General features: G+C 42.7%; 1 protein-coding gene across 1 annotated transcript in view; it reads right to left on the bottom strand.

Moving 5' to 3' along the window:
• The window catches only part of ZSWIM6 (zinc finger SWIM-type containing 6), a 117,084-nt gene extending 102,018 nt beyond the window's left edge, over positions 1 to 15,066 (bottom strand). Inside the window, exon 1 of the mRNA XM_061618872.1 lies at positions 14,316 to 15,066. Coding sequence (XP_061474856.1) covers positions 14,316 to 15,027 — 712 coding nt within the window. The 5' untranslated portion in view covers positions 15,028 to 15,066. The remainder of the gene's footprint in view (positions 1 to 14,315) is intronic.
• Between the last annotated feature and the right edge of the window lie 248 nt (positions 15,067 to 15,314).

Raw genomic sequence — 15,314 nt, 5'->3', positions numbered from 1 at the left:
TATGGACAGTGTTCTCTCTGGGCACTGTCCAGCCAAGGTTAAGTATTTTAACTCCTACTGATAATAAATGGACAGGATTAAGCATGTACTTCACCCTGATATTGAGATCAATGGAACTTTAAAGTGACCAACCGGACTAGATTGTGCCATTTGTAATTTCAAGAATTAAATCATTCTAACAATATCCTATTCAGAAATCAATTCCAAAAGATTGAGGCATTTGAGTTTGGCCAGTTTGAGTCTAAATACTTGTTTCAGGACTTGGATCTTTCCAACTCATACTCATATTGCTTTGCCACAATCTTAAACCACCCTAACCAAACCAGGGCGGCGCCTAGTGCAAACAGAAGGAAAAAAGCAATCAGATATTGTCTAACCTCTGTACAACATCCAAATGTTTAAGAATTTATCTTGTTCCCAGAACAAGCAGAAACAAGCTGACGTACCCAAATCTCTAACATCTAAAAATGCATAAATCAAGCAGTCACCAAATACTGAATGCGCAAGATTACAAAACTCCTTCTGTAACACTTGCTAAAAGTCAATTAACTGAAAGCACTAAGTTAAATATAAACTACATGGTGTAAAGTTTTATTTCTGTTTAAGATAATCTAGATGTAGACTATTCTATATGAAAAAAATTTTTGATGTCACAGATATCTGGAAAAAATAGAATTTAAAATTATGGCCTTAGTTTATCATTAAAATGTGATAGCATCCTTTGTTTTTTTCATTTACCATGTAACACAAATGTCTGCACAATAATTACTGCTCGTGAACCCCGTAAGAATATTTACCTTACTCAAACACTTTTTTAAACATAGAAGACCTCTAAGTGTAACCCACATATCGTCATTTTTCCTGTATGATCAATTCACCATTAAGTGTTGTCTCCTGTTGGCCTTGTTTATTTGAAAGTACAATCTAGTACTGTGAGTCAAAGTTCTTTGAAGTGTCTACCACTCATGTACTTTGAATCAATAGAGAGGCACATAAATAAAATCTAACTACTGCTTCTTATAACTGTTTGAAAATTGTTTTCTAAATTGTTTGTGTACACTTGTAACCTATTAAATGAAGACGTTTTGGTAGAACTACATATGGACAACTGCCGTAAATGGCCTACAATATGTCCCCACCCACCTTTGGATGATTCCCTGTCTGCCACTTCACATCACTGACTACCACTGCAAAGGACTCAGTGATGACATCAAGACATGAGGAAGTGCTCCTATATTTTAAAAAGGGGGAAACTGTTGTTTTGGGCAACAAATTCCCAAGAGCCATGATACAGTGCTCTTCCCTCAGACACAGATAGCAGGAGGTATGTACAGTTTTTAGCAATTGTATGTTAAAGTGATCTGTTGATAACACTTCCACCGCACAGCTTAGGTCTTACATAAAGTCTAATATGGATGCCCAAATGATGTTCATGGTTAGAAGTGCCTTTCATCAAAGCGGACTGATGCCCAAACTACATCCCTTCCTGGGAAAATACTATCTTTCCACCATTAAACCCCCAAGGCTGACTACTGCAATGCAAATATCTACATAACTGTCTCTGAAATGCATTCAATTGGTCACTTCAATTGGTTCAGAATGCGGTGACCAAGTTGTTAACTGAAAAATGTCATAATGAACATATTACTCTGGTGCTTAAAGATCTTCAGTTTGTTGCTAGCCACAATTCAAAATGCTTCAACAGAAGCCTTAAATGGCCTAAGACCAGGGTATGATCATGTTCTCCTGTACGAGCCTACCCATTTGCTGAAGTCATTTTCAGAGACCCTGCTCTGGGTAACCCTGCTTTCAAAGATTAGGTGTGGCTACTAAGATACAGCCTTTTCTGTAGTAGCAACCAAGTTGTGGAAAAATCTTCCCCTGAATACTGTTTAAATAAGCTTTTGGTGGAAGGTTGCTTGGGATTCTGCCTCCCCTCTCAATTTTTATATTTATTTATTAATTAAACTTATATACCACCCGACTAGCAATAGCTCTCTGGGCGGTGAACATCAAAAAAATACAATAAAAATTACACAATCTAATAGAACAAAGTATATAAAACTGTACAATCTAAAATCAGATACAACCATTTAAAATTAAGTCGACTTAAATTAAAATGCCTCAGAGAAGAGGAAGGTTTTAACTTGGCGCCGAAAAGATGATAATGTCGGCGCCAAGCGCACCTCCTCGGGGAAACTATTCCATAATTCGGGGGCCACCACTGAGAAGGCCCTAGATCTTGTCACCACTCTCCGGGCCTCCCTATGGGTCGGGACCCGGAGGAGGGCCTTCATAGTAGACTGTAGTGTATGGGCCGGTGCATATCGGGAGAGGCGTTCCGACAGGTATTGTGGTCCCGCGCCATATAAGGCTTTATAGGTTAGTACCAACACTTTGAATCTGGCCCGGAAGCATATTGGAAGCCAGTGCAGGCGAGCCAGAACAGGTGTTATATACTCCGACCGCTTGGTTCTTGTTAGCAGTCTGGCCGCCGCATTTTGCACTAGCTGTAGCTTCCGAACCGTCTTCAAAGGTAGCCCTACGTAAAGCGCGTTGCAGTAGTCCAGACGCGAGGTTACCAGAGCATGTACCACCTACTACTGAATTCTGGAGTTTCTTGTAGTTATTTTATTTTGTATTTATTATTTAATTGTATTTTTAAATATCTTCTTAGACATCTAGATTTAAATATATATACATACATTTTATTTCAATTATAGACTTTATTTCAGGTTTTTATAAATTCAGATATATATTTACCAAAATTACAGATTACAAATTTTACAAAACAAAAACTATATATCCTTACAATAATTTTTTTTTCTTTTCAATAAATAAGCCATCTCAGACACAGTTCTCACAAGGTGGGATAGAAAAATTTAGGTAATAATAAAATACTCCTAAACTCAACAGATTTCAGTCAGCAATGTTTTGCTTGGATTGACTAATCTAAGTACTTGGGCCTCATATGTGAAACTCGGGGTTCAATAATCTTGCTCACACCTTACATAAGAAAAGCCCTGCTGGATCAGGCCAAAGGCCCATTTAGTCCAGCACCCTGTTCTCACAATAGCCAGCTAGATGACTTGAGATGCCCTCAAGTAGGACCTGAGTGCAACAGCACTCTTCCCATTTATGATTCCCAACAACTGGCATTCAGAGGCACGCTGCCTCCGACAGTGGAGGTACAACTTGGCCATTATGGCTAGTAGCCATTGATAGCCTTTTCCTCCATGAATTTGTCTATTCCTCTTTTGAAGCCTTCCAAGTTGGTAGCTGTCACTCTTGTGGGAGCAGATTCCATAACTATGCGCTGTGTGAACCAGGGCTGTGGAGTCAGTACGCCAAACCTTCGACTCCGACTCCTCTATTTTTCTACTGTCCGACTCCCACTACACCCAAAATTGCTTCCAACTCCACAGCCCTGGAAAGGGCTGTAAATGTCTTTTTAAATTGGAAGGTCTCATAGCAGCATTTTTATCGCTACCAGAATATGCGCTGATCTTGGCATCACAGCATTTGTCTTCATCTGGGTCCTGTGTCATACACTGACACACAAAATGTTTTCCATCTTGAGTTATGATGAAATGCTCAACTACAGCTGACTTAATGGGAAGCTTCTTTGACATTTTGAATTTATATTTTTTTTAAATTGTCAATCAAAATTTATTTTGAAGCCGCAGTCGGTACATTTCTACCGACTCCGACTCCACCCAAAATTGCTTCCGACTCCGACTCTACGACTCCGACTCCACAGCCCTGGTGTGAACAAGTATTTCCTTTTGTCTGTCCCAAATCTTCCAAAATTCAGCTACACTGGATGTCCTGAATTCTAGTATCGTGAGAGGAGAAAAACTTATCTGCCCTCTTTCACCACACCACAGTTTCATAAATCTCTGTCTCTTGCTATAGCAGTACAAACCTTTGCCAAGACTCCAGCTCTGCCTTGTCTCTCACCCATCCACTTCCAAGCTTAGCGCTGGACGGATGAGCAGGAGACTTCCCCCTGAACCTGTGCTTCATTTCAGAGACGTAGGTCAAGAAGAAGACCTTGCCTCTTGAGGGAAGGGGATCTGACAAAAACAAATGTTTGGTTGGCCAGCAAAGTCAGCCCAAACTTATAGCCCCCCGGAACACTTATTATGCAATAGCTTTTCACTAGCAATCATTCATTTACTCTAGTGCCATACTGGAGCGTCAATGTTTCTGGGGCAGGTGGGCGGTTCTGGGAAGAAATCTCACTAGAGAATGCAAATATTCTGCCTAGTACATTTTTAATATAACACACCGCCACTGACACAATTACAGTCTGCCCCAAAGTGCAAGCAATGCCAATGCCATGACTGAACATTTGAAACTCAGAATCTATTCTAATCTGATTTCAGAGTGCCGTTCTACATTTTCCATGCTAATTCAAGCCAAGCTACAAGAACTACCTATTTTCAACCCCTCAAAAGCTACACATAATACATAGTGGTTGACAAATGCTGTTTCCAAGGTCACATTCTGACCCTTTATTTAGTAGTCTGAGCTGCTTGAAGATTAACTCCTTCCTGCATCCATCAGTAACATTGAAAACCCAAGTTCAGGTGGGATAAGCCTATGCTTTAGTTTCTTCTCCCATCAACATAGTACTATCTCAGCCTTCCCTAACCTGGGACCCTCTAGTTCTTGTTGGACTACAGCTCCAATCAGCACCAGCTATCATGGCCAATGGTGAGAGTTGTAGTCCAATAACATCTAAAGGGCACCAGGTGGAGGAAGGCTGCTCTAGTTCCTTGAAGGGGACAGTGTCGGCATGAGAGGATGCCACAGTGTGACAGCTATAACAAGTATTAAGAAGCTGCAACTGTGGCAGAATGCTGCTATCCATCTCCTAACAGGAATAGAGCAGTATTTCAACTGCACTGATGGTATATTAGCAGAATCAAGGTGCCTGTTATGACCTATAATGTTCTTATTGGTCTGGGACTTTGCTGTACTTCCCTACCCAATGTGTCTGTCTCTGCACCCTTCACATCTCTTGATGTGTCTCCAATATTGAGACCATCTATTAGGCATCTAATTCTTCCAGCTTGGAATTTCTAGATCCCTGGTGAACCTGAGATTGTTTGAACCTTGTTTGAAAGCCCTAACAATTTGTAGCCTTTTACAAAATTGCTCTCAAGGGCAGATAACCATCTTTCAAAGCAAAAGTTCCAATTTTAAAAAGTGTTAAGCAATTATCTTAAATGAAGGAAAGGGCTATTACAGTGACTGCTGTTAAGCTCTTTAGCTTGAATTATGAAGGAGAGGCCTGAGGAGATATAAGCAGGGCAACCAAAACCCACTATGAACTGCCAGTACACCAGAATCAGGAGATAATATCCTTATAAGGAACACTACAGAATAAGAAAACAGGAACAGCTTAGCTCAGAAGAAGCTGGGTTAAAGGACTAACTGAAGTTGTGCCCTTCTTTTAACTAATTAAAGGTCAGGGTGGAGTTTGAAGTATCTACTTAGCCAGAGGTCCAAAAGCCACCAATCCACAGGGAGGGCAGCAAATGCCAGTGATCAAATCGCCACACCAAGAGAGGTTGCTGTGGCTAGAATATGTTTTAACAGAAATAGCAAGGCAAACTAGATATATAGCCAATCCAACGTCTCATAAATATAGTATCATATGAGTGGTATAAACTGAACCATGAATTATAAGTAGTAAAATATTTAAGACCCTAATAATCCCATTGGCAAGAAACAGTGAAATAAGCTATCTTTATGGTACGTCAGCAAGCACTGCATTGCTCATAGTTTTCATCAGAAATTAGTTAGCAGCTAAAGCCCAACTACTGTAACAAAGATTCTGCTTCTGAGAAATTCTGAGATGTTCAATATCCAGGATCACAGGAATACAAGGAGATCTGGGCCAAAGGGAAAAGGAATAGACAAGAGAAGAGTACAGATCTAGGTCTGTGTACTATTCTCCCCTTACCACCCATGTCTTCCATAAAATCTGACACCAATTAACAGAAGACTTATAAAAACAGACAGGCTGTTAAAGCAATACAAGAGGTAAATCACCTGGATCTTCAACACATTAATTCAGTAAATGAGCTTCCAATGTATCCAATCATTGCTTTTTCCAGTAGCAAGAATTTAAACTTACTGACAGGTTCTACTGTGTCTTTCCAATTACTGTCAGACCTCCACAGCCACTGCCCATACACAACTTCCAGAATTTCAAAAATGTCAAATGTGCTTGCTTGGAACAAGAAAGAAATGCTCTTTAAAAAAAATAGCCTTCCTTTTACAGGTGTGGTGGCGCATATTATTTTGCAGTTCTCTAATATACTTTACAGATTTCAATAACTAATGTTGCTCATTCATACTGCACTTGGGATCGCTTCAAAATTGAACTTATCTTGCTTTTAAGGGAAAACCTCAGTTTAGCTAGAAGCCGTAACATTAAGAGACAAGAAGTGCAGCCTAAGTAAACAGTCTATTATAAACCAATAAAATGCTACAGGGATCCATCTCAGAAGAGCAATGTGGCAGGGGAACTATTTCAACAGGGAGGCAAAATTGAAATCAAGGACTAAAGGTCTGGTTCTTGATATAATTGAGATTAAGTTGCAAAAAAAGGGGGGGAATAGGCAATATCAAACCATGCCTCTCACTAGCATAATAGATCTGGTTTCACAACAGGTCTTTCCCTTCCCCCCTGCAGCTACCCATGTACTCACCAAATCTTCTTTTGAGGAATGGGCGACCCGCTGAAGTAGATTTCAGGGGGAGGAAAGGAAGAGGAAGTTTGATCATGCAACATTAGATCACCCAGTGTGCTGACATTTTTGTAAAGTTTTTTTTTTTAAAAAATACCTCATTATAGTTACCACAAAGACTGATCTAATAGTCACCCTCTTCTTAAGTAAAGGCATGTGTGCCTTGGGAATCCATATCTAGGGCACAAGCCCACCTAACTATTAAATAGCCCATGTGGGGAACCACCATGTTGGCCACATCCCAACATAATCACAAGCATTGGAAAAAGTTTTGCCCCTCGTGTTCCCTAAAAAATAGTACCCCTATAAATGTTTATGTAACATACTGTCTTTACTACAAAGTTGTTGTTTATGCTTTTCATTTATTACTTCTAGAGCACCGAATCATTTGTGTAAAGTGCTTGGTATAAGTTAACTCCCGCTTGAAAGCTCCTAATAGGAATATAGGAAGCTGCCTTATATCTAGTCAGACCATAGGTCCATCTAGCAGGGTAAATTATGCAATTGTTTAAGTTACGTACACAGCTGCAAGTGGAGCTATAGTTACAGTTTTCAGATGAGGGATCCTGCCAAGGGCTTCAAAGGAGGTGAGAGCTGGAGGGTTTTCAAGGAAGTGAAAATTGGAGTCACCACATCTGGCAGGCAGTTCCAGGTACAAAGGGAAGCAAGAGCAGAGATGCTTCAATGAAAGCACTTGACAAGAAGCTTGTGACAGATCTCAGAGCAAACAGGAAGCCAATGCAAGGATTTTAAAAGATGTGTTTTAAATTTGTATATCTGTTTTTGGTGTTTTTAGTTGCTGTAAACCGCCCAGAGAGCTTCGGCTATGGGGCGGTATACAAATAAATAAACAAACAAACAGAAATGAGGGGGACAAGTTGCTAAGGGAAAGCCAGAGAGAAGATTGCAGAATGCCAAACTGAAGGACTCTTGTTTCTGCTACCAGGAGCCAAATCTACAAGAGACATTGGTAGTAGCAACCTGGGCCAGAAAGCCCTGCCCAGAGCGAGACTAACCATTTGGCCAATCTGGCACCCATTTCCAGGTTCAGCTTACTTCCTCTGAGATCTGCCTCGGCTCCAGCTGGACTGCCTTTCACTCACAGGACCAACTGCCACCAGGATGCCAGGGGAGTGAGGTGAAGATGGCATCAGGAGCTGCACTGACCCCTGCAATCACAGGGCCACCTACCACCCAGCTGCACTATGGGATGGATCCTGGTGGCTTGCTGTAAGTTGAGACTTCTTATTGTGGTTGTTTTTCAATGGGCATTAATAATCTTACATGTAAGTTGTCTTGAAGGATTTATATCCTGAAAGGCAGGACATAAATTGTAATAGTAATAGTAACAACCATTAGGGAAGGGCACTTGGCTATTTTCAGGCTGACTGGATTTAATCAAAGCCTACTGCCACATATAAACATTCCAGAACCAGTTACTATGCTAAAACTCAACTGAGTTGGGCCTGCCTAGCCATTTAATATAAATCACTGTCTCAAGTTGCTGGTTCCCCCCCCTCCCCAGGTCAGACCTAAAAAATTAGAGGGTCAAGTAGACACACTTCCCTCAGTTATGTGCTAACATGGCACAAGTGTTGCATTGCACTAACACTCAAGAAGTTGTTCTTGGCATGAAAACTGGATTAACTAGTAGGTGACATTCTAACCAGCCCACCCGCTAGAAGCATTTTAAGTTGTGTAATATAAAATGGGTTACCCACAAACAGCTGTGTGTTTTACTGCTGACTTCATACATGTTCAGGGTGGGGTTTATGCAGGTGCTACTTAGTGCCAAAAATATGCACAAAATGCACACAGACATCAAGCAGATAGATGAAAGTATGTGAAACATTGCATAAGCAAGCAAATGACAAAGTTAATTTGTTCTTATTTCAATAAACCACCATATACCCGTTTTATTTTAAATAATTTCTCATTTATGGGCTTGAACAGACAGAATCATCAGTATCATTTGCTAATGCCACAACTGGGCCAGAGTTCAAGAACAGTTACATACCTACAAAACTTAATCAGCAACCTGATTAACAACCCAGTTAAGAAACAGTATTAGGATTTAAGAAAATTTAGGGCAGGAACCTGAGAACTAGCCCCGAGTGCATATAACCTTTTGGCTTGGACCTACAGTTGGTATAGCCAGAGAACTCCACATCAGCCCTGATGATAGCATTGCTATTACTGCTTGCCTACTCACCCGGTTTGGCAATTCTTAGCATCTCCAGGCAACAGTGGGGGCAACAAGCAAAATCACTGCTACTTCACCTCACTGCGAGCAGGCAAGCTGGAACCATACCTTTCATGTGGCTATAGTATCTGACAAAGCCCACAGCTGTTCAAGCCAACCAGAGATTTCTGTGCATGCAGCTCTCAATTCATAGGCTGATAAGTAAAACTGGCCCTCAGCTTTAGCGAGTCAAAGACAGACTGGCTTAAAAATCATAACCAGAAACTTGAGAAAATGTATAGTAATGTGTAGAGTGGAAGTGTTTGCTTATGATAACCTAAACCATGGAAGGTAATTTATTACAATGACAACGTAACAAATGAGGGGGAAAATGTTATATAAGGTCTGATCGGAAGTGGAATTTTTCCTCACCCCTGAGATCAGAACACAGGAAGAAAGAATAATTATGCCAATCCCTTAGAAAAACAAATTGAGTTGTTTTTTAGGCTTTAAAGTAGGGGCTGGCATTTGGAACCAAGGCAGGAGTCTCACTGAGGATGGCAAGGCTTAATGAGTGGAAGGGTGCCTGGGAAATGCTGCAAGCTCTATCCACACTTCATTTTGACAGTTTGAGAAATATGTAGGGCTCCATCAAACCATGATGCAACTGTGCTACAGTTCTGCAAGTGGAGCTACAGCTGAGGCTGACATGAGCAGTCTACAGTTCTGCAGGGACAAGAAAACCAGCAGAAAAATAAATAAATGCTGAGGAGCAAAGAAACATTCATTAACTGTGATAGCAAAAATATCATCATAGATATAATTGTAGTGATGGTCTGAAAACAGCTACAAATAACAGAGCTAAAACACTGAAAATATGAATTCAAAAGATGCATTCAACACCAGAAATGTTAAGAACTGCTATCGAACACATGTGTAAAGTTGCTGAAAAGCCTATAAATGCAGATGCACAATATTCTATACAAACCCTGATGGAAAATCAATCCATTAACAATTTCCAGATTATCCTTATTCATGGGACACAGATCAGAAAGAAAAAGCACCTATTTGTAAATTAATGGATGTTCCACAAGGACTAGATTTATGCAATGCAAATTCCCTGTTATTCAACATGACTGGCAAGAACTCCTATCCTTACAAACTATTATAATTGCTGCAAAGCGGCAAAATTCTGCTGCTACCAGATTTCCGCTTCAATGGAAGACCACTAAAAGTTAATATGAATGTTAGCTAGCTTAAAATTGTGCCTTCAGTTCTTTTACAGAAACTAACCAACTTTTTTTTTGCCAGTGAAGGATGCTCAATTTACCAAATCTCTAAGGAGGAATGTCTATGTTTCTGATAAATGCATAATATATAAACTCTTTCTATTTTTCTTCCTGAAAATTAATGCTAAGAGATCAAAAACCAATTCCCAGAAATTCCTTTCAGATAAGCATATGACGTGCAACCATGGTTACAAAAGAAATGTATTCTTAAATATATAATAGTACGTAACAGCGTATTCTCAAGAGGACATGGCTCTCAATACCCTATATTCAAGAAGCAATGAGGTAGAATTTTAAAGTATTTGTACATTTCTTTTGCACAGTAGCAAACTGTCTAAAACCTTGATCTTTAAAGCTTTGGAATATTTTGGGGTAGCAGGCCTGACCGCTGTTTTCCCTGTCTGACAAACAGTTTAGAAGGGATTTATGAAACTGAAGTGTGAATTTTGATATTATCAAGAAATGTTATAAGTTCCATACATTATACATAATTCTAACTTGTTTCAGAAACTGGGCGGACACATGTAATACTGTTTTATCATGACCAGTGGTTTCAACAATGAGGCTTTCCCAAAGCAGAGATTGTACAGACATTTATAGAAACATGCAGAGGATTAACACTACTATTCCAAATAGGTCAGGTCAGCTGTAAAAGTACATGCTTTGTACTCTTTCAGGTTCAATCCCCAACATCAACAGACACAGCTGAGGAAAGACATCTGCCTGAAACCCTGTATAGCTTCTGCGCAGACAATCCAGAACTAGATGGACCAATGCTCTGATCCAGTATCAACGCAGCTTCCTATGTTCCTATATTCAATGCAGTGTTTTTGTAGATTTCAAAAGATATTGCATGGAGGAGGTTGCTTGGGTTACATGAACACAACTGACATATTTAAGTTCTTCATTATGAATAGGATTCCAGCCAGCATTCAGACATCTGCCCAGTAACCGTGCCGTTCTGAAGCATAACATTTATAGAAGTTATTATTGATGTTCCAATGTGAAAGTCAAATGCACACTACAGACATCAAGTCCATTGATTACAGAAAGCTGATTGCCGATTTCAACAGAGCCACTCATTGCACAGCCATATTCCTACCATACCTTTTAGCCAATCAGCCCCAGGGCAGCTCATAATAAAACTAAAGGAGGGCATGCTATTAAATAACAGTAAATTATTAAACCAGTTTACAAAGTCCTTATCTCAAATTTATTCATAAAACTCTAGAAGAACAACCTGGGAGAAAGACAAATCACAATATCTTACATATCTCAGAAGCTTATTCATTTGTAGTTTCTGCCCTATGTAAAACCTTTACCAATCTTAATGAGCCCAGCACTTGCTGTAGGAAAATATTTGTGATTTGGAAAACTTCAGCATCTGTTATGCTCGTCTCTCACCACACCCCATATAAAGTCACATTTTAACATTTCTGTGAAATGCAAAGTTTCCATACATTAATAGCCTGGATGGTTTCCAAAAAGATCATGTCAGGAAGAAATAAAAGTGTACTTCCAGTGTGTAACCATTTACTGCATGTTTATTTAAGTGTTCCAGAAGCAGCAGTGGACACAAGTTCTATTAATGCATATTTTCCTCTGTTCACATTGACCTTTGCAAAGGCCCCTCCCCTTTTGGAAGTGTTTCCCCCCTCCCTTCAAGAGTTCTCAGTGAGGCCTCTTCTAAGTGCTGAAAGCAAGCAAAGCTAAGCCCATGCTGGGTGTCTGTCTCCAAGAGAAAATTGCATCTTTTATTTATCACCCCTTGGCTTTATTTTCATAGTGAATTCCTAGCTTAAATGTAATCAGCCAAGAAACCCTCCCTATGTGCACTCCTGTCATTCCTCATCCCTTGCAAGTGGAGTCAAGCAGAGGCAAAAAAAAAAGTCCTTGGCACTGCCAGCCAAACCTGAACAGACTCAGCTCTGGTGGTGCCCCATGAAAGAGAGAGATGCCAAAGCCCTGCTAAAAAAATAGATCCAGAAGTCTTGAGGAATGTTAATTAGAACTTAGAGGAGTACCCAAAGTGAAATCATTTGCAGGCAAAAGGGAACAGCACCACAATGGGAATGAAGTCTGAATCACAGTTCAGCAATTCCAGTCTAAATCAAGCTGGATTCCATTTTTTCTACATTAAGATCTAAATGGTGAGACACGTTCCCATCATTAAGCATCACCAGTAAAAGGTGATCTTGTGAAGAGGGAGCCATGATGTTCAGCCCACTTTTTGAAATATGTCACCCCATCCATGCTCAAATGCCATCAAATGCAAATATTCAGCTGTGGGAGAAAAATAAACTCACAAAAACCCACAACTGGCATTTAAATTTCTTGAGAGAAGAAGCTAGCAGAACTGAGCGGATGAGAAATTGAGCTGTATAGCTTTAAAATCTCCAGATCTCCTTCCCCTTTGTCAGATCCTTGCTGTTATGCAGGCTATGAAAAAGGCTCTTTTGTCTGGTCCCCCCTTTGAGCAACACACCAACACACACACAGAGCTGAAAAGGACACAAACATGAAGATGAGAAGGTGCCAGGTCCCCTCCTTCGAGGAGAATTTCCTGAAGGCACTGGAGATGTCCAGTCAAAACATAAATAACCCTCTTCAAAATGCAACAAAAAGATCCAGCTCCACTGAGAACCTCACCCTAAGCAGGAAGTTTTAAAAGGGAAATAACCACCCATCTACCCATTTCTCCAAGCAGAGACTCCAAAGCCAGAAACAAGAAAAGTGTAAGCCAGGCGAGCAAGCCTGACATTCCCCCACTTTCGGAATCCCTCACCACCCTCCCACTCCTGATGGATGGAATGGTGAAGGGGAACCACCTCCAGTGCCCTTTGATTTAAAGAAGGGAGGAGTTAAATGGCATGAATGGGAACTCTCTCCACCAGAGAAAATCAAGATCAGCATATAGAGAAAAAGAGTATTGTTTCATAGGAGGGAGGAGGGAAAGCTGTAAGAAATGATTATTAAGAAACAGAGCAGGGAAATTGCTACATCCTAGAGCTATTTGGCAGCATTTGAAGCTGATTCGGTCTTCCTGCACAGCAGTCCCCCTAGGCAGGCAGCCAGCCTCCCCCCCAATCACAGACCTCCTTTCAGCCCCAGTTTCATCAGCAATCTGACAGCTTTATGACCTGATGACCTACCCCCAGTGCCACCAATAATAAAATCTAGTAGGACAGGGAGACACAGACTGGACACAGGAGCGCCCAAGAGGTCGTCTGTGCAAAGCCAGAGGTAGATTTCATCTCCTTCTCAATTGCCACTGTCCTAGAAATGTCTTTGTTCAGAGGCTCCAATCTCTCCTGGCATATCCAAGAGATAAGGAGGTCTTCCTTGCTCCCCTCTCCCCCGCTTTCCCTGGGGGCTCCTTCTGCTGATTCACTTCCATTCACACTCCCTGATCCTTGGGGGGGGGGGAGGAAGAGAAAATAGAAGATGACAAGGGAAAAGAGGAACGAAAAGGATATAAGCATCTCTTACTACCTTTAAGGGTATTTTGATCACACAGACAGTGGAAGCTGGGAGGGAACAAAGCACTGGTGTAAGATTATAATGTTCTAGGATTATCTTGGGTATGTTTTTTAACGGGGCATAAGGTGAGTCAAAGGGAATAGGGGGTGAGTGAGAGAGGGTTACCTGGCTGCAAAAGCGAAATAAGGACTAAACAGGGCAGCTTAACAGCTGAAGACTTCAAAGGAGGAAGAAGAGAAAAGGCTAGCTGAGGTTAGCTATAAGCGTGACAGAAAGAGGAAGCTGTGTGGACAGGCTGGATTCTCAGGGTGCCAGTTAGAGGAGAAAAAGAATTAACAATTTAAAAGAAGACATCGACACCCAAGGGTGACAGGCCCAATCGGAGAAAAGAGATTGGGAGTATTGGACAGAGAGAGAGAATGGCAGGACTGCACAGGTGGATGAGCCAAGGAGGAGGAAAAAGTCATGTTTGGAGAATGTGGGAGGAGAAAAGACCGTGGCCCAAAGCACAGCAACGGAAAAGGGGGGGGAGGGAGAACAAGCCATCGCCCTGTCCGCCGGCTGCACCCCACCCTAGCCCCCAACGATCGAGTGACTCACCGACTTGCAGGACGTTGTCGACGCAGCCGCCGTCGAGCAGAGCAATGCCCCTGCGGAAGGGCAGGCGGTTCTCGTCGGCAGCGGCATCCGCTGCTCCACCGCCGCCCGGCGCGGTGTTACTGCCGCCTCCACCGCCTCCGCTGTTGTTATTGGATGCGGCGTTGGCAGCCGAGGCGGTGCCCCCGGCGGTACCCGTGGAACCGACGGCGTTAGATCCCCCGCCGGGTGCGGCGGCTGAGGTGTTGCTGGCGGCGGCGTCCTCAGCGGCGGCGCCGGTGTTGAAAGAGGAGTACATGCAGATCTCCCTCTCGCTGCGGGGGAAAGACCAGTAGACGATGCGGCGCTGCACCGGCTCCGGGATGCGCTCGAACCGCTCCTCCACCCGCTGGAACGGCCACTTCTCCGCCACCCGCCGCGCCGCGATGTCCAGCAGTGACTCCGGGCTCTGCGTCTTGCCTAAGGGCAGCACTCCCAGCGCAACATAGGCGGCGGCGAGGGCAGGTGGAAAAGCGGCGGCAGCAGAGGAAGCAGCGGCAACAGCGGCCGAAGAAGGTCCCGCCACGCACAGCACCCCAGCTCCACCAACGCCGCCGCCCAGGCCTCCTTCAGCGCCGCCGCCACCCGCCCGCTGGCCCGGCCTGCACCCGGCACCGTAGCCAGGTCTGCAGCAGAGGCGCTTGGCGGCAGGAGGGAGCTGACCGCGCTCCGCCATGATCGCGCCGCTTCTAAGCAGACGGCGGAAGTGGCTGTACTCTATAAACGGCACCAGGAAGCCTGTGAGAGGCTGCTGAAACGGGAGTCCCCGCCCACCAAAGCCAAATATGGGCAAAGGGGCGGGCACTATCAGCCTGGCCCTCAGAAAAAGGGGAGGGAAGGGGTGGGGATATGTAAAAATACGAAGCCACAAACATAAATAGAACGGGCCCAGCGGCCGTGTGCTCGGCGCGTCAGCTGTGACGGGACAGCGGCGTTGCTCAAACGGCGTGGGGATGGGAGAGG

The sequence above is a fragment of the Rhineura floridana genome, chromosome 1, assembly GCF_030035675.1.
Source record: "Rhineura floridana isolate rRhiFlo1 chromosome 1, rRhiFlo1.hap2, whole genome shotgun sequence".
Classification (NCBI taxonomy): Eukaryota; Metazoa; Chordata; class Lepidosauria; order Squamata; family Rhineuridae; genus Rhineura; species Rhineura floridana.
The sequence above is the reverse complement of the archived record's forward strand: the minus strand, read 5'-3'. Positions and strand labels throughout refer to the sequence as shown.